The sequence below is a fragment of the Branchiostoma belcheri genome, unplaced genomic scaffold, assembly GCF_001625305.1.
Source record: "Branchiostoma belcheri isolate BF01 breed outbred unplaced genomic scaffold, Haploidv18h27 scaffold28, whole genome shotgun sequence".
NCBI lineage: Eukaryota > Metazoa > Chordata > Leptocardii > Amphioxiformes > Branchiostomatidae > Branchiostoma > Branchiostoma belcheri.
The window spans coordinates 324,864-344,568 of record NW_017803887.1 but is presented as its reverse complement, the minus strand read 5'-3'; the positions used below and the strand labels follow the sequence as shown (position 1 = coordinate 344,568).

Below are 19,705 nucleotides of genomic sequence, written 5' to 3'. Positions count from 1 at the left end.
ATATGGATAGGAGTAGGATATGCAGGCAGTAATATTACATTGTGCATTTGAAAAATCTGTGAGAGTCTCTTTACTCATTATTTGGTGAAGGTATGAGATGGCGGAACTCTACTTACCCCTCGCCCTTGAACACCTGTATGTACTCCTGCTCGTTGGTGCGCTGTTTGAACCGGATGCAGGTTTTCTTGTGGTACTCGTCAATCGCCTCTTGAACAGCAATATGTGCTGCAGGAGCTGACAGTTAAAGACAGAATTTTTTCAGCGATGAAAAAAAAACACGAGAGATATCTTTAACGCAAAAATTATTAACATAGCATATTCAGAACATGGTGTACAAGCCAAAGGTTATAGATATGTTATTAATACTTATTTCATATTCCTGTTCAGGTGGACTAAATAAACATGTGACCATGTGTATGTAAGACATTTGTATTGTATATTTGTATGTATTGTGTATGTTGATGTATATATGTACATATTGATGTATTGTTACGTTTATGTGTATACTCTCTCCTGGAAGAATAGCTGTCACCCTCGGGTGGGCAGCTAAAGAAGAGTTTTAACTCAATAAACTCAATAGACATGAGTACAGAACAGTTCAACACTAACAATACTACATTCTAACGCTAAATATTAAAATTCTATCTATTAAGATAACATGGTGTACTATTGTTTATCTACTTATAACCATTGTTTCTTCTCTCTTTTTAAAAATGAAAAAATGAAACACATAGAAGAGAAAAGATTTCACCGTACGCAGATCGGGGCTGACAGAGATCGGGACGACTTTGTTGGTCCATGTGTTGTCTTTATACGGCACCGCGTTCCTCTTGTGAAGGCGGTGGGGTCCCTCATCCTCCTGTAGGCGATAGATAGTATCATTCATTCATTCATTCATTCATTCATTCATTCCATTCATTCATTCATTCATTCATTTTCATTCATTCATTTTCATTCATTCATTCATTTCTATTCTTTATTCCTCTGCCCAGGAGAGCCCTTTGAAATAAAATACATACAGGCATGTACTTACACTTTTAGACAGAGCTATATAAAACATGTACCATTCATTCATTCGTTCATTCGTTCATTCATTCACTCATTCACTCATTCACTCACTCACACACTCACTCACTCACTCATTCATTCATTCATTCATTCATTCATTTTCATATAGCCGGAAGACGCCGACCAATCAGAAGGCTCCATTTCCAATTGGTTATCAGGCCGTAACCATAAAGTGGTTGGTTATTATTAGAATAACCGACCACTTTTGCTGTATATCGTAATATTACTTACCGGCATCCGTATGTCTCCTTCTACCAGATTCAGCCTTTCCATAGCTCCTGCGTTTTAAAAACACGTCTAGTGATGTACTTACATTATTTATGTATACAAGGATGGTACAAAATAATTTTGAGCCTCTGTATGGGGCCTATTAAAACTTAGAAACGTTGAACATTCGACTAGAGTATACCCAAACCTACTACTACTACTACTTCTACTACTACTACTACCACTACTACTACTACTACTTCTACTACTACTACCACTACTACTACTACTACTACTACTACTACTACTACTACTACTACTACTACTACTACTACTACTACTACTACTACTACTACTACTACTACTACTACTACTACTTCTTCTACTACTATTAGATAGTATTGAAATTAGCTTTCACATATGGGTTGGCAAATACGATTAATACAAATACATGTAATTGAAGGTAACCCACCCTCATTTGCGGCGAATATGTCCGACATTGCATTTTCCCTTTCAGGTAAGCGAAGCACATCTTCTGTAGAAACGGTAACATAACACAAAACTTCGTCATTTAAACCACACGCTTTTGATTCTCTTTAGTCAGTGTCCTATTGTTGTCTTAGCCTCTACCAGGCACCGCGGATCGCTGGAAAAATAGTAGAAATTGGCCGAAATAAAGGGATATACCAGGGGAGGTAGCCGACCAGAGAAGATCCAATTCACGACCCACGCTATTGTTGTCTATCAATGGGGAGGGGGGGGGGTGGAATACTGTGGATTGATAGACTGAATTTCAGTATGACATAGTGCATGCGCCACTTGTATACATGTTATTCACTGGCTTTGCATGCTAGTTATTGATACATTAAGTTAACGTATAGCATTACTTCAACTGTTGGTATGTTTATCGACAGTTATCGACCAAGGCCGATTACTGGATGCAAAAAAAAAACAAGCCCTATCTATTATCTACGTTGTTGGCCAAAGGTCTTAAAAGGTGAAACAAACAACTAGTAGATTACGGCGAGTCCAAAGGTTCAACGATGTGTTTTGCACGTTTCCGGTGCAAACGTTCTTCTACTGTTCTAGTCTTTGCATGTTTTAGTCAGCCTCTCCATTGAGAAATGTTGTGGCCTGAAGCACACACTAGTCACAGATAGACACGTGCGAAGCTAGTAACTGCAAAATAACTTTGCAACAGTAACTATCAATGGTTAACTGATCACTTAACATTTTAAACGTACTCCATTGAGACATCGGTCATTGACCGATGAGCTATAGGCATGTCAGCCTGTTCTTAATCAAAGTTTGGCAACAGAATGAGGAAATGATATGACCACATGTTCATCATCATTCAATTTGATATACTGCTGAGCCCATTATGTAGGGGTTACTTAATATTAGTGTGCATATAACTAGAAGTAACAGGGGACCGCACATTTACAAACAAATATAGGACTAATAAAGGAGGACACGAGAAGAAAAACATACGATACAACAGATTTTGTGTGTGCAAAGGACGAGGCAAGTAAGTCTTGAGTGTTTGATTTTTACTTCCCGGTCCCACAGATCCCTTTGTTGTGCACTGTTTCAAAATGACGTTCGTTCTCTATCAGAATTTACTCCAGCTTCTGCCAAATCTCAACATTTCCCAGCACAGACTATTGTGTACAACTCTTTATCACAAGTGATAATTGACGACCTTTTACACTTACCGAGTAAGGAGAACGGCTTCCCTGTAACAGTCGTGCTTACAGCTAGCAAAATCGCTGCCACAATCACGGGCCATTTTCCCATCTTGGTACGTACCAGGGAGATGTACGTATGTTCTCTGATGACTTACAAGTTATATGCAGCTTGCTGTAAGCGAGAGCAGAGTTAAATGTTGTCTTCAAACGCGATGATAACGGATTTGATGCCCTCGATGTTTATTTGAACTGGTCTGGATTGGTTTTAACTCGATAACAGACTGAACCATTGTGATGTGGGGGTGTAGATTCATCCTCTATTTCTAGATATGTATCTTTAGATCAGCTTGAATTGTTGTTTTCCTTGTTTATTTATTTAGGCAAGTAACCAAGTATTGCCAAGCGCTGTGTAACTGTGCAGCTTTTGTTCTGTATCTTGTGTATGTTTTTTTCTTCATTGTTTACTTCGTTGTTTATCATAAACAAAAAAATCATTTGTAAGTGTGATTACTGCATTTCACCAAGCATTCGATCCAAAAATAGAACAATAGCAAGCAATGTGATTTAGCTTTAAGTCCAATTCTTAGAAGTCTTAAGTATAGCCTATAGTGTTGTGGTACGATGACTTCCACATGGGTTCTTGGAAGGAAGTGAACGTGGTCCTGTGACCAGGCCTTGGCTGATAAGGTGCACTGGGATTTGGCTGTAGGCTTGGAGTGATCCAATGCATTGCCTTCGCACTACTGCGTCAGCATAGTGACCAAAATATGCAGTTCATACGTATCTCGCTAGGGCCTACATAAGGCTACCTTCGGTTGCAAAAAAATGTATACTTGATTCCCCATTTCAATAGCACACACATTACGTCATTAGGGTCCAGCAAATATATGTTTCTATTTTAAAGAAAATAACAGTCAACCCATTTCTACTCCTCTCACACATTATTCTGTATAATTGGCAAATTTATACTACTTCTAGCAACCCATTTGAGATAGAAGTTCGCAGATATGTATGTGCGTGTACAATGAATGAACTTTATTGCGCAGCAGTTGTACACAGTACTGCACGAAATTTATCCACCGTACGTACGATATTGCTTTTATTTCAGGTTGTTGACTTACATGCATTTATCTAAAATATAGTTAGTAATACAAAAAATTTACCTTTATACTGTACATAAAAAATATACATATTTAAGTAGATTCCAATACTTCAGCAACACCCCCTCCCGTTTTCCAACCTTTTTGGACGGCTTCACGTTGGCATCTGTAAATTAAAATACAGACTTTTCTATCGATGCTTACATCATAGCCCTGCTGCTTGCCAAAGTCATTATGAAATAAAAAACGAAGCTTTATCTTACTACAATGAAATATTATGAAATAAAGACTAAGCTTACACTTACTACAATGAATTGGGCTAAAATTTTGGGTACGTCACAATTCATTGTAGTTAGTGTTGGAAATTAAAGCTTTTTTTCATACAGTCGTTAACTATTTGCGCATTTGCTCTATCTACAACATCTAACGCTCAACACTCTCCGACAAACTGCCTAATTAAGCTTCGCGGACACACTGTAAAATTTTAGCACCTGCCCACGAAAACATTCTATTCTATTCTACTTCGATAAAACCCATTGCCTTCTGTACGCTCCCAAACATTATAACTATACGGCCAAGCACTTCAACTATTTTTCCTCCAAAGTGCACTGTTTTAAGTAGGACACTGTCATATTAGCTAACCGTAGGGTAAACTTAAGGGCTGACGCTACCAATATTACGCTAACCAGTATTACAAATCGTACAGAGAATATGCAAATAAATTCATAATTTTTAAAGGCAACCATGCGCCACCTTGGAGTACTTATTACACCTTTCTTGTTCATGCCACAACGGCAATTTTTAACTGTCGAAAAATGAATCTTTGCACGAGTATACGTAGTTTCCTTTATGCCATGGACTCATATACAGAGGTCTATTTTTATAACATTTTATAACATTTTTGATAAGCACCATGAAATTCCATCTGTTGCTAGTACCCTGAAAGTACAGTATCCCCCCGGACAGGCTAACAGCAACAGATAGCTCTATCTATCTATCTATCGCTATCTATATCTATCACGCGATTCGTTGATCTGGACGGTTAGCTTGTTGGGCCGCTACTGTGACTTCTTCTGTTCGTGTTTCTGTAGATAGCTCTGGTGCGCGGCCTCTCGCAGGTCCCGTTCCATGGCCTCCCCGGTTTCCGACACCAGCCTGGCGAGGGCGCCGTCCGGACGCTCCGTCAGTAGGAGGTGCGGCTCGTCAAACTCTGCCACGCGACCGTCCTCAATCACCTGGAAATGAAAGTAAATGATTAATTCCATTACATTCATATATATGGTCAGACAGGAGTCTAAATCCCTCCTACTATAAGATTGCAACATTATGTTTTCCAACACCAGTTACCATGGTGACAGACGTCAACAAATCAGGTCATTGGGCAGGTCATATGTCACTGGAGAAGAAGAAGAGGAAGAAACGGACTAAAACAATATGTCTTCCTTTGGTAAACATAATAATGTCGCCGAAAGGATACCAACATGTCAGCATATGAAAAAAAAGCACAGAGTAGCAACTTGATCTCGTATTCAATCTTTTTAATAGTGTGGATGCAGTGTGGATGTGAGTTTTCGCATTGTATTATGATTACAACCAACAGATGCGCAGATAAATTCCATGATTTGCTTGTTTGTGTTTGCATACATACCAATATTCTGTCGGAGTCCATGACGGTGTGGAGTCTGTGCGCGATGGTCAGCACGGTGCAGTGTTTGAAGCGTTCCCGGATAGTCGTCTGGATCAGTCGGTCCGCTCTGCAAAACAACCAGGCCAGAAGTTATTTTACACATTGTGTTATTATTTTACAACAGTGGGTCCCTTTTCTTTTCAAGATTCTTTTCAAGATTCGTCCTCGAATCTTCCGAATTCGACATCCCTGGAGCGGCACTCTTTGCCAGAACTCCCAGGGCCTTTGTCGGAACCACTGTAAGAGCATGCAGTAGAAACATGTTATTTGGCCCAAAAATGAAGGAGTTGAATCAATTTAAAGAAATGAAAGGAGAAGAAGAAGAAGAAGAAGGAGGAGAAGAAACACGAGGAAAAACAATATGACTTCACCACATAGTGGTATATATGGTGAAGCCATAATACATGGTGAAGCCATAATAACAATGAGAACTGCAGCGTACCTGAGATCGATGTTGGCTGTGGCCTCGTCGAACAGCAGGATGCGGTTGTAGGACAGCACAGTCCGCGCCAGGCACAGCAGCTGTTTCTGCCCAACGCTCAGCTTCCCGCTCTTCCCCATAAACGTGTCCAGCCCTTTCTTAAGCCTCCGTATATCTGCCGCAAGATGAACCTACGTACACAAAGAAAGAATAATAAATTACTGAAATACAGGCTGAATAAAAGTTTTAAACAGGAACTATGCGGCTCCAGGTGTCTTACTGAGGTACGACTGCGTGTGCAAGATGCATGTCGGTTAGCTTGAGGATTGAATCCCCTCTACTATATACAAATTACTCAAATACATTCATATATATGGTCAGACAGGAGTCTAAATCCCTCCTGCTATAAGATTGCAACATTATGTAACCCAACACCAGTTACCAGGGTGACAGACGTTAACCAATCTTACCTCATCTAGTGCTGTCCATAAGGCGTGATCTGAGTGTATCTCCATGGGATCCAGATTTTTCCTGATGGAGTCCTGGATGACGACGGGATCTTGCTGAATGATGGAGATCCTCTTCCTGAGATCGTGCAGCCCGAGTTTGGCGATGTCCACCCCGTCTATCCGGATACTGCCTGTCGGTTCTACAAGCCTCATCAGCGCCATCATCAGAGAACTTTTACCCGCGCCGGTACGGCCCACGATACCCACCTGGAAATGAAGATATGCTCTGTTAGAATTATGTTTTCCTGTAGAGCCCATCACTATTGTGTCTACCAGATACATTTGACACAGTGTTGGTCCCTTAACCCAGGCCAGGGCCGTGGGGGCACTGCATAGTGGAGTGTCTGACAATCTGCCTCCATCCCTCTCGGCTGTGCGTTAGGGTTAGGATTTCCGCAAAGTTTTTCCCTGTCCATTCGTGAAAGTTGTCAGCCCACTTTCCCTCTTGCCTTCCCCTTTTTCTTGCTCCCTTTACTGTTCCTTGAAGGATCATTTCTGACAGTCCATGTGATCTCATTACATGTAAGTTTCCTTCTCTTCACGACTGTCAGTAGCCTTTCATACTGACCGTGCTGTTTTACGCTGTATGGGCAGGGAAGTACGAGGTAGTTTAATGCAGAAAGCTCACCTCCTCTCCCCCGTGTATGCTCAGGTTGATGTTCTTCAGCACGGCAGGTCCTTCGACAATACCGTGCCTGCTCCCTTTCTAACAGTGTGTGGTGTTTTACCGTGTTAACATCTTGTGGAGGGAAGCACGAGGTATTTTAATGCAGAAAGCTCACCTTCTCTCCCCCGTGTATGCTGAGGTTGATGTTCTTCAGCGCGGCAGGTCCGTCCTTGTCGTAAGAGAGGCTGACTCCGCGCAAGTCGATGGCGCCGTACGCCGGCCAGTCCGGCGGCGGCTTGTCGTCCGTCTCCCAAGGCGCTTCCGGCGTCAGCTCCGCATACTCGAAAGCCCTTTCAGCGTGGATCATCTAAACATACAAGAATTCTTTTACTATCATGAAAGTTCATCATCTGTGTTGGTATGGTGTTGAACCGCGACGGGGGCCGACATCGTCTATCAGATACCAGAGACCCAGTGTTGACGTCACACTTCAAAGAAGCCACGTGACAAGCTTCACTGGGTCAGTCTACTGAGGAGGACCAGAGTGACTGGTCGAAAGCTCTAGGTGAGAGAATTTTTTGTGTTGGACCAAGAGTTTTAACTTTAAACAAACAATTCTTTTAATATATTCCAACATTGTGGGGTTCTGTGGCGTAGTGGAGTTCTGTGGCGTAACGACAGAGAATTTGGCTCAGAACCAAGAGGTCCCGGGCTTGAATCCTGCCACGTCACCAACCTTGTGCCCTTGGGAAAGGCACTTTCCTCACTTCACTCAGGTGAAAATGAGTATGCCAGAATGATCATTATCATGATCGTGGGCATCAAAGGAAAACCAAACCCAACATTTCGTGACTAGACATGGTGACGACATACTCAAGCTATATCATTCAGCACTACAACGAGTCTGTAGCTTCGAGAAAAGGATAAGACAGAAAACATGAAAGTTTCAAATCCAAATGTACTCACCACACTCTCCATTTCTGTCAAGGACTCAATAATATCCTCGACGGTTTCGGACATGTCCAGAGTGTAGGTCAGAACAAGACCCACAAGTCCGGCACCGAGATCTGGGCGGGTGGGGAATAACGATAAGTTTATTGCAAATTCATGCCCGAAGGCTAATTGCAGAGAACAAAGGATGAAGAACATTTACACAAAGTACAAAATAACTTCAAAATCTACGTAATAAAAGGTAATAGTATTAAGCTATAGCTATGTCTAAAACTATGTCTGAAGTATTTGTCTTCTCCTTTGTAAGCTATGGAAGACGTAATGTCCCATCTTTTCCAATATATAATATAATAACAAACAGCATGAGTTCAAAAGCATCACTGATGTTGAATGCACTTGGCCACAGAAAGTAAATTTTATGAATGACACTTCAAAACAAAATCTCGCGAGAGTTACGGTTACAGACTCGCGAGATTGATTATCCTGATGAAGGCGACAGTGGTCGCTGAAAATTTTAACCTGTGTGTTGGAATAAAGTTCAACATTTTACTATGACTACCAACACAGATGAACTTTTATGATAAAAATGATAAAAGTGGTTTAGATTAACGATGGACCGCGACGGGGGCCGACATCGTCTACCAGATACCTCTGACCCAGTGTTGACGTCACACTTCAAAGAAGCCACGTGACAAGCCTCACTGGGTCAGTCTACTGAGGAAGACCAGAGTGACTGGTCGAAAGCTCTAGGTGAGAGAATTTTTTGTGCTGGACCAAAAGTTTTATAACTTTAAACATGTAACTACCAACACAGATGAACTTTCATGATAGATTAACAATGGACTTACTTTGTGACGAGAATATACATAAGAAAGTGACGCAGGTGACGAAGACGGCGTCCAGTAGCTCTACTCGGACCTCGTACCAGGACTCACTCGCCAAGTCCACGAATTCAACCTCGTTGTGCCTATCCACAATACGCCTGAACCGCCTCTTGAAGCTCTCTTGCGCAGACAGAGCCCTAATCGTCCACAGTCCGTTCGAGATGGCGGACACGTGCGTATAGATGGGGCTGGAGGCTGGACAGGCGATGAAAGTAAAAAAAAATGCTTTTTCTCCAAACCTTTTTGACTGATTCAAGACGTAACACACCGGCTTCGCAGGCACGCGGCGCGGCGGCAGTTGGCCATATTGAACCGATCGACCATGTATTTATTTGACAATGTATATTCTTGTTTAAGTTTTTGTTTTGTATGTTTTTCTTTACCTGAATAAAGTTTGTCAAGAATTGTTAACATCCTTACTTGTTGCTGCGAGTCTGCCCAGGTGCCGCTCCGTGTCTATGTAGTAGATGTACATGGCAATGAAGAAAACAGCGAGCGGGATGGTCGGCAGGATGGCCCAAGGGTTGCCGATGCAAATCATCACGACCGAACCGATGAGCCCCAGGAGAGCCTAGAAGAACAAAAAGAGGCATCACTATTTTTTCACTATTTGTGCACGATGATCGAATCAAACGCTAAGCTGTTTTTTATTTCAAGAATATTCCCTCCTGAAATATGGCTGTAAGATATCCTTCCGCGGAAGGGTATTGTCGGTAAGGGTGGTGTGTTTTTAGCATTTATTTATTCATTTATTTATTTAATCTTCAAAGACACCTGGGTAGCTCCTTCAGCCAAAGCTGATTTCCAAGGAGGCCCAGGGGGGTACAATAAGTAAAAGAATAATAAATTATACAAAGTACATAACAAAAGATGTAAATGAAATCAATATAACTGGAAGTTATACATAAATAAATGAATAATACGAAGTTTAACATGAACTGAGGAAATTTACAAGAAAACATAACTTCAAATCATAATCAACGTAAATCGATTTCCGTTCAAAATGATTGGAGGTCAGAGGTCGTCTTTAAAGCTGCCTTGAAGTGTTTTAAGGTTTGAATCTGCCTTACTTCAGCTGGTAGTCTATTGAAGTACTTTGCATGTCATTAGTCTTTGAGTTAATGAATAGTGACGTGCACACTTATTATACTGTCTGATCGCTTCTAGCCTAGGAACCATCCTCCGTGGCACTGTTTTGTCGCAGGCCGTGTTGGCCAGTGGCGAAAAGAGAGATCCGGCGGTAACTATGGAGGATGGTTACTAGGCTAACTATGGAGGATGGTTTCTAGGCTAGAAGCGATGCGTACTGAATGCACAGCCACTGGTGATCTTGAGTAAGTTGAGCTGCAAATCCTTTCTACTAGGGCCTTGAATAAACGACACGAACCTCGGTGCCGTCCATGATCTCCTCGGGGATGTCATCTTCCACCGCTTCCAAGTCGTCCGAAAACCGGTTCAGAATCCGTCCTAAATAGTGCAGGTAAGAACAACGTTACTATCATGAAAGTTCATTTGTGTAACTTGGTAGTTGCATGTTTAAAGTTAAAACTTTTGGTCCAACACAAAAAATTCGCTCACCTAGAGCTTTCGACCAGTCACATCGTCTACCAGATACCTTTGACACTTCTTTGACCCAGTGTTGACGTCACATTTCAAAGAAGCCACGTGACAAGCTTCACTGGGTCAGTCTACTGAGGAAGACCAGAGTGACTGGTAGAAAGCTCCAGGTGAGAGAATTTTTTGTGTTGGATCAAAAGTTTTAACTTTAAACAAGAACAACGTTAGTTTGATCCGCCGTAAACCGTATGCTACATGTCATGCCTTCCAACCTGACAACTTCAAGGAAGCCGTACTCCAGTGGTCTCCACCAGACTCATTTGCTGGCTGAATAAATAGTAGAAATCGGCCTAAAAGGGGATTGAATTGGCCAGAGGCCGGCCAGAGAGGGCGCATTTGCCTGCCAGGCGAACTCCTATGGCCAATAAAATCAGTCCCCTTTTTAGGCCGATGCCTACCATCTTTTCAGCCTGCAAATGAGGCTGATGGAGACTAGTTTCTAATATCTATACAGTCTTAAATATATATCCGTATGTATAGCATGCAGGGGGTTTCACAACTTCACAAGTGATAATATGTATTCAAATCTACTTTTTTGTATCGATAAACTAGAAGTATGATTTAAACTTACCACTGGGGTTCTTGTCAAAGAAGCTGATGGGCACCCTGACGATGGCGTTGAACATCATGTTGTGGATGTTGACTGAAGCTATGTAGGTGGCGTAGATGAGCATCACGGCAGCTGCGATGGACAGCAAGATGCCGACACCCTCGAGGATCGCGTACACTTTCAGGTGATAGATGGAGACGGGATCTGGGAGAATCCGGGGTTGTCCGTTCGGCATGGTTTTGTTCACCTTAACGAGGGTGTCCACCCTGTGGAAGGAATAGACAATGGATGAAAGACCTTTTAAAAACTGTGGGACTATTTGATACAAATGGGAAAAAACTGTGGGGATATCAGCCAAAACATGCTCTGATTACAATAATTTTTTTAAATATTCCAACCATTTATGACCAAACATGGTGACGACACACTCAGGTTATATCAAATTATTTCATGCCGTCACCAACACAGGGTACAAATACAGGACAGGACAATACTCATTTTTCACATGAGTTAAGTCGTGTAAAGTGCCTTTCCCAAGGGCACAAGATCGGTGTCAGGACTCGAACCCGGGACCTCTTGGTTCCGAGTCGAGCACTCTGCCGCTACGCCACACGACCCCACTGCACCCCATTGCAAGGATTGTGTACGGTATCTGACAAACATTGTAAAAGAATTATAGCTGCCTAAATCAAGCAGTACAGACATATAGTGGATATAATAAAAAAGGCCTGAGTTACTCACCAGTGAGCGACCCACCAATCTCCCAGCACGTCAAGAGCCTGAAATAGCATTGGAAGATTACAGTTAAGACTTCCATTGACCCACATGCTTACAAAATATATGGACAAACGTTTAGCAAAAGCTGCTCCCAAACTTCAGCCGACCTTGGTCGCCTAGTGTTCCGGGGCTACCTAGGTCCTTTATGTGTGACATTCTTTGTGTTGGAACCAAAGTTTTAACTTCAAACATATGTAACTACCAACGCAAATGGAACTATGTAACAGGTCAGGGCGATCTGAACGCCATGTAACTGACCTGAGGGCACTATGCACTGGAAAGGTATATAAGTGAGAACTTCATGCACTTGTGTCATTAGCCTCTGTACACTTGAAGAAGCCACACAGGCGAAACCGGTCGTGTGACAGGCTGAATAAAAGTTCTAAACGGGAACTATGCGGCTCCAGGCGTCTTACTGAGGGACGACTGCGTGTGCAAGATGTCGGTTAGCTTGAAGAATGAATCCCCTCTACTATATACCAACGCAAATGGACTTTCATGACACAATGTACGCAGTCTTTATTTACCGAAAAGTCCTACCTCAAAAGCAATGAGAACGGGAACCAGCACGAACAAGAACCAGCGCGGAGGTCCAGCTGTGATGTACTTGAGGTACACCCGCCAGCTCACGCTTCCCGTCACTCTCTCTTCCTCCACAAAGTTTGTAGCCTGTGGACGATTCGGAAAGAAAGAAAAAAAATTGATTTGAAACAGCTAAGTCGCTTAATTCATCCTCACAATTCAGCCCGTTACGGTTGCCAGGAGGCATTCATGTAACAACTTAAGTTCTAATAAACCAGTCTACTACTACTACTACTACTACTACTACTACTACTACTACTACTACTACTACTGCTACTGCTACTGCTACTGCTACTACTGCTGCTGCTACTGTTACTACTGCTGCTGCTACTGCTACTGCTACTATTGCTGCTGCTGCTACTACTACTACTACTACTACTGCTAATGCTAATGCTACTGCTACTACTGCTGCTGCTACTGTTACTACTGCTGCTGCTACTGCTACTGCTACTATTGCTGCTGCTGCTGCTACTACTACTACTACTACTACTACTACTACTACTACTACTACCTTGCTCATTTCAGGGTCGTCTCCCGCCACACTGGTCCGGCTGCCGTAGAAGCTCTCTACTGAGCCTTTCTGCTCTTCATCCGTCGAAGGATAGTCGTCATCGCGAGACAAGAGTTCCGTGAAGTCAGCTCCAGACGCCACAACTTCCTCGTACGTTCCAAAAGCAACCTGGTCGCCCTGTGATTGATTCGATTGATTAATTGAAATTGTAACAATATAATACACAAGGGACAAGGGGAGCTGTTGCTGGTGTTGTGTCCCACACATAGAAAGAAATACAGGGCAGACAATACTCATTTTCACTTGTGTTAAGTGAGAAAAGTCGTGTAAAGTGCCTTTTCCAAGGGCACAAGGACTCGAACTCGGGACCTCTTGGTTGCGAGTTCGGTCAGAAACGCTACAGGTTGTGTAAGAAGAAAATCCGTATATCCGACCTACACGATTGTTTCTTTACCAAAATATTAAAAATGCTTACCTCGTCCAGGACCAGAACCTTGTCAGCTTGCTTCACGAACTGTAGCTGATGTGTCACCAGGATGCGGGTCTTACTTCCAAGAGCGCCCAGGATACACCTGACAATGATAGATGTATATATATATATATATATATGACCCATGTATACATTATCTGTACCTGTATCTGTATAGCCGGTATAACCGCTCTTCGGCCTAGCACACCCGCTTCTGTATCTTTTGTGCGATTTCAAGGTTAAAGAAAGGTTCAAAACCAGATCGTAATTAAAGTTAATTGCAAATTATTACCGGATGAATAATTGCAAGTAAGAAACGTGAAAAAATAAAGAACAAAATAACGATATAATTACTTGTTGAAGACTTTTCTCCCCACGGCGGCGTCCACAGCACTGAGAGGGTCGTCCAGAAGGTAAATGTCGGCGTCAACATACACGGCTCTGAAAAACAAGGATTTATCATTTAAAGGTACTACTGCATCCAATGCAATTCCAGGGGGGCAAAACTGGTAATATTCTGAATAAGGCAATCTGTATGATGTTGACATATGGCAAATGCTGTCCCACATTAGCACATTTGAATCAGTATTCCATACTTTGGGTATTTAAAACTACAGAAACAAGCCCCAAGATTAGTCCTTGATTTTCTGAGTGGTATCCTACTCAGGCAACTGGATATAGTTGAAAAAAAACAACGGTCAGAAGTTTAACTTAGCACCCACTATCTTTTATCTTTTTGACTAAAAAGGTACTGACTAAACGTCCATGATCAAAGGTAGTGGATCCTACCTGCAACCGCTTTCAAAATCTATCTATTTGCTTGTGTAACTGTTGCCAAGGTATCTCATTAAATGAATGAAGGAGATATTTTACCTTGCGAGACCGAGTCGAGCCCTCTGACCCCCACTCAGATTGCCTCCCATGTCCCCGACAAACGTCCGATCTCCGTAAGGCATTCCCTTCAAATCCTGAAAGAAATTAGATGAACTGATTTATTAACACACATTAAACTAGAAAGGTAACATTTGCAAGCAAATGCAATATGTTTACCTCTGGATGGTCTTGCCTACCATTTATGCCCATACATTCTATTTTTAATAAAAGCCCGGGTGTTCCGTAGCGCTGGGGTCATTGACCCGCGGTCGTCGAACTTCGAATTCGAACGTTGTTCTAAGATTCGAAACGGGTTCTTAAGTTCGATTTTTGGCTTAAATGCAACTTTTTTCACCCATTTTTTCGCCAATAAAATCATTTTTTTACATCTATGTTGACCAAAATGACCAAAGTTCAGTGTCTTATTTACCAACCTACCAGCATACTGAATTTCATTTTCTTTCAGGCTCTAATTACGCAAATATCGATTTTTTTAGGTGTTTGTAACGGAAGAAGAAGAAGAAACTGAGCAAAAACAATGTTTTCCTCCGGTAAACATAATTACATACCAATAGTAAACATCAGCTAGGTATGCAGTAACTCTGAAGAGCTTGCTATACATTGTACCTGTTACGAATTTTTTTTTCACTTTGACTATCACGTACCGTTTTCAGGTCGCTGATGCTGAGTGCTCTTTCATACTTTTCTTGGTCAAATGGTTTCCCGAAGTCCACGATGTTGTTTCTGACGGTGTCGGGGTAGACCCACGGCTCCTGGGCGGTGAAGGCCACCGTTCCCCGCACCTCCACCTTACCCTCCACCCGCACAAGTTCCCGCAGAAGCGTGCACAATAAAGCGGTCTGAAATATTGGAAATTATGATGAAACTTTCATGAAAGTTCATCTATGTTATTAGTTACATGTTTAGAGTTAAAACTTCTGGTCCATCATAAAAAAATATCTCTCACACTTCACGTCACACTTCAAAGAAGCCACGTGACAAGCTTCACTGGGTCAGTCTACTGAGGAAGACCAGAGTGACTGGTCAAAAGCTCTAGTTGAGAGATATAGATATTTTTTGTGTTGGACCAAAAGTTTTAACTCCAAACATATAATGAAAATTCATCTGTGATGGTAATAATTATAGTAAAATGTTTAAATTTATTCACACAACAGTGCAGACTGCAGAGAGATCAAATTTTCAACGACCACTGTTTGGAGAAGAAGAAGAAGAGGAAGAAACTGAGCAAAAACAATATGCTTTCCTTCGGTAAACATAAAAATACACAACTCACCTTCCCAGCGCCCGACGGCCCAATGACAGCAATCAGTTCACCTTCGTTAACGTCGAACTTGACATTGGACAGCGTTGTTGTCTGAAGATAGTGTACAAAGTAATTTTCCGTGGATGGAGACATGAGTTTGAGTTAGGCTTATTAAGAACTACGTCCTTTTTCCACTGGCTATACCTTTTACATATAATACAGTGCATACAACATGTATTTTTAAATTAACACATACATTTCTATTGTAATTTCAGGACGAAATGATATATTGATTTCAACATTGATGAAACTGTAATTTACAGGTGTCCAAATTTCAGCAGTTCCTAATTTCGTACATTTTCATTTCATTCTTTATTTCAGGTAAAAAAAAACATAAAACACAGTTCATTAAAATAATGCAAAACTCTAGAGACATACAAATAATACCTAGATGCATAGTGAATTGTAAGTCTTTCGGAAGAAAGACTTCCTGTAAAAGGCATCAGATCTTTATTCATTTATTTATTTATTTATTTCTGTCTTCTTTCTACAGGGTAGACGCACTCAGTACAATATACTGCTTTACAGGCGTGCCCTGTACAGATACATAAACACCAACAACAGTAAACAAAATAACCAAAAGTAACATATATATACACAACCGAGCATCAAAATCGATGGATCAGGCTGGGTCGAGAGGTCATCTTAAGATTTCATATCTCAGATTTTAAGATGTCGTCACTAACCTTCTTCCATTTTGCATTACTGATGTCCACAGACACTCCTTTCGGAAGCACGTCGCCTGACGGACTTTCGTCCGGACCTTTGGGAGCAGCATCAATGGCAGACTCTGGGTGTTCTTCTAGTAAAAGAAAAGTCTACAAAACAAAAGACCGAATTAGATTTTCAACAGCACGTCCTTAATATGTAATTAGCTACAAATTGCTTGGTTACATCACAACCGATGGACCACCAACGAAATTAATTCATTGTGGACATTGTTGCACGAAGACCTAATCATATAGTCATGAGAAAGAAGGACTCAACGAAGAAATATAAAGTTTTACGTTATATACATGTATGTGCATAATTCTTGCAAAAGCACTGGACAAGGGAAATTGTGGTACTTTTCTTTCATGACCCTAGAGTATACTCACAAAAGTCACCATAGCGAAGCAGCCACCATTTTGAAGTACAAAAACCAGGCTATCTAATGATAGGTTATGTGATAAATTTAATACAATATCTATGGAGATATGATCAAACAAAATCAAGATGCTGATTTTTTTGTGTTGCGTTTATATTTGTAAATATACTGTCTTGGAAAAGTTTTTTTTTATATTTCAACATGCAAAAATACAATACATGTACATAGTGGTGACGAACTCAAGCAATATGCTTATTATGTTCTTAATATCTAAGAATGGGATGTTTAATTGTATAAGTCTATCGAGGAGGCGTACACGGTGTTGGGAGTATATGGGGCAGTGAAGTTAAAAATGAGGAATGCTTGGAAAAGTTTTAATATAATATAATAATTGTTTATTGATTGATAAAAGCTGTACCTCTAGTCGAGTGACTGAAACTTTGACATCTGCCATGCTCTCCATGGCTTCTGGGAAGTCATCGATGGCATCTTCCAGCTCCTCCAGAAACATCATCAGTATGAACGCCTTTGGAATGAATGAATGAATGAATGCATTGATTAATGTGAAATGAATTAATGTGAAATGAATGGTTTTCTGTACAAGCAAAAATATTTTACAGTCAGATGAATTACACTCTCATTTCACATAATTCCATATATATATATATATATATATATATATATATATATATATATATATATATATATATATATACTAGTAAAGGAATGTTTCATCGTATTTAATATGTATGTGCCATATTTTAGTGGAATATTAGTTAGTGTATATTTGAATTGATTGATTGCAGCTATTGCTGAGACAATTAGATTTCAAAATGTATTTGATAAATAGAGTCCTGATAAACTAACGGATGAACAAAAAACACACAAACAAACAAACAAACAAACCTTCTCTGCTGTGAGCACGTTGCCCATGAGAACATAAGTCATCAGGATGAGGAAAGTTGCGGGATCCATCCCCACCCACTCCAGCACCTCCAGTACTCCCATCACGATGTCACCCTTCAGCATCGCCCACAGTTCTGCCCTGGAAAAAGAAAAATATAATATCGTGTTGTTATAATTTTCTTTTATATTCCATCATCTAGTCACAAGACGTGGTGATGGCACAGTCAAGTTTTTTCAACGTATATTAATGTCGCCACCAACACAGGGGACAATACTATGCTCATTTTCACCTGAGCGAAGTGAGGAAAGTCGTGTAAAGTGCCTTTCCCAAGGGCACAAGATCGGTGGAATGGCAGGACTCCAACCCGGGACCTCTTGATTCCGAGTCGAGCACTCTGGCGCTAAGCCACACGACCCCACTTTGCAGGGACTAGCGGTTACTTGGCCATAGCGGTCAGTTTTTGCCGGTCCCTTGAATTTTTCCCATTGACCTAAGCATTAAGAATCGTGTCTATAGCGGTCACCTGTTCAACGCGGTCACCCTATACCGGTCCCACCGGCTACCAACACCGCCGATAGCGGTCGCGGCTGGCCGTATCCCGCTAAGCACCACAGCCGTAAATTTATTTATTGAAATTGCAACAATACGATACAAGTGTGACAAGGCAGGGAGGGCTAATTGCAAGTACAGACAAATAATATTACAAACAAACAAACAAACAAACAACCCACTTCCTGAGATTCTGGAGGACGTCACTAAAGGGTTTCTCCCATGCTTGTAGCTTGATCATTTTCATGGACTGGATAATCTGATTCAACTTGTCCACACGCGCGTCTGACGTTACGTTTTCCAAATTGCTGAAAAATATCAGAGAGAATAAAAGTGTCATAATAAATTGAATGAATGAAAGACCTTCATTGTACGTTTGTGCTCTAACAAGCTAAGTACAGGTCATGAATAGACAAGGAAAAGGATACAGCAATGACACTTAAACTATACATACTAATGTGATCTACTATTTACATTTTCAACTTCTTTTCGCTTCTTGACGCAGATATAGATGTGCGAGCATATAGAACTAAAAATATATGTTTTGTCAAGTTTCATAAGAAATATGAATTAAATGGTTCCTTGGTCTGCTTCAAAAAAACGTTTTAAAAAACTGTGCTGTTTCTACCGACCTGTATTTGATGTGAAGTGGCATCATGGCTCCTTCGAGGACTAACATCAGGAAGATGTAGCCGAGTCCGGCCAGGACGGAAATTCCGATGTAGTACAGCAGGTACCAACAGATGAACACAATAATAATGGGAGAAATCCACAACTCATGGAAATCGTCAAAACCCTGAAATAGATAGAAAAGGGAATCAGGTGATTTGCGGAAAATCTCCTAACAGCCTTAATTCTAGACAGTTTAATTCCAGACTAATTCCAATATCTCAGGAACCTTACATCTAGATAGGCTAATGGTAGACGAAGGAAGCCATTTACATCAGGGCCCATCACCCTTCATTGAACCGCGACGGGGGCCGACATCGTCTACCAGATACCTGTCATTCAGTGTTGACGTCACACTTCAAAGAAGCCACGTGACAAGCTTCACTGGGTCAGTCTACTGAGGAAGACCAGAGTGACTGGTCGAAAGCTCTAGGTGTGAGAACTTTTTGTGTTGAACCAAAAGTTTTAACTTTAAACAATGGTCAGCAACTTACGTCTTCAAAGGCTTCCACATCTTCGTCAAGAATGTTGACGATTTGGCCCGTTGAAGTCTTGGAGAGTCCGCCGGTGCTCAATCGCAAAATCTGTCAACGGGCAAGAACCAGGGCAATAATCCAATAATCAATGTTCATCCGAAAATAGTTTAATCAGGTTGGTTAAGTAGAGGA

The 19,705-nt window shown here is 41.2% G+C and overlaps 2 protein-coding genes across 2 annotated transcripts in view; both read right to left on the bottom strand.

Moving 5' to 3' along the window:
- Window positions 1–3,237, bottom strand: part of LOC109472514 — a 17,004-nt gene extending 13,767 nt beyond the window's left edge. Inside the window, exons 1-5 of the mRNA XM_019772295.1 lie at window positions 2,991–3,237; window positions 1,748–1,810; window positions 1,300–1,346; window positions 757–859; window positions 117–234 (exon numbers count right to left, since the gene is read on the bottom strand). Of these exons, the coding sequence (XP_019627854.1) occupies window positions 117–234; window positions 757–859; window positions 1,300–1,346; window positions 1,748–1,810; window positions 2,991–3,072 (413 nt within the window). The 5' untranslated portion in view covers window positions 3,073–3,237. The remainder of the gene's footprint in view (window positions 1–116; window positions 235–756; window positions 860–1,299; window positions 1,347–1,747; window positions 1,811–2,990) is intronic.
- Window positions 3,238–3,925: 688 nt separating this feature from the next.
- LOC109472513 (multidrug resistance-associated protein 4-like) overlaps window positions 3,926–19,705 on the bottom strand; it is a 20,565-nt gene continuing 4,785 nt past the window's right edge. The window contains exons 6-29 of the mRNA XM_019772294.1: window positions 19,532–19,621; window positions 19,001–19,164; window positions 18,551–18,676; window positions 17,819–17,957; window positions 17,331–17,438; window positions 16,512–16,643; window positions 15,796–15,876; window positions 15,167–15,361; window positions 14,502–14,596; window positions 13,983–14,069; window positions 13,635–13,731; window positions 13,160–13,336; window positions 12,607–12,735; window positions 12,031–12,068; window positions 11,311–11,555; window positions 10,510–10,589; window positions 9,543–9,693; window positions 9,087–9,317; window positions 8,254–8,354; window positions 7,463–7,654; window positions 6,642–6,887; window positions 6,193–6,362; window positions 5,712–5,817; window positions 3,926–5,298 (exon numbers count right to left, since the gene is read on the bottom strand). Of these exons, the coding sequence (XP_019627853.1) occupies window positions 5,122–5,298; window positions 5,712–5,817; window positions 6,193–6,362; window positions 6,642–6,887; window positions 7,463–7,654; window positions 8,254–8,354; window positions 9,087–9,317; window positions 9,543–9,693; window positions 10,510–10,589; window positions 11,311–11,555; window positions 12,031–12,068; window positions 12,607–12,735; window positions 13,160–13,336; window positions 13,635–13,731; window positions 13,983–14,069; window positions 14,502–14,596; window positions 15,167–15,361; window positions 15,796–15,876; window positions 16,512–16,643; window positions 17,331–17,438; window positions 17,819–17,957; window positions 18,551–18,676; window positions 19,001–19,164; window positions 19,532–19,621 (3,357 nt within the window). The 3' untranslated portion in view covers window positions 3,926–5,121. The remainder of the gene's footprint in view (window positions 5,299–5,711; window positions 5,818–6,192; window positions 6,363–6,641; window positions 6,888–7,462; window positions 7,655–8,253; window positions 8,355–9,086; window positions 9,318–9,542; window positions 9,694–10,509; window positions 10,590–11,310; window positions 11,556–12,030; window positions 12,069–12,606; window positions 12,736–13,159; window positions 13,337–13,634; window positions 13,732–13,982; window positions 14,070–14,501; window positions 14,597–15,166; window positions 15,362–15,795; window positions 15,877–16,511; window positions 16,644–17,330; window positions 17,439–17,818; window positions 17,958–18,550; window positions 18,677–19,000; window positions 19,165–19,531; window positions 19,622–19,705) is intronic.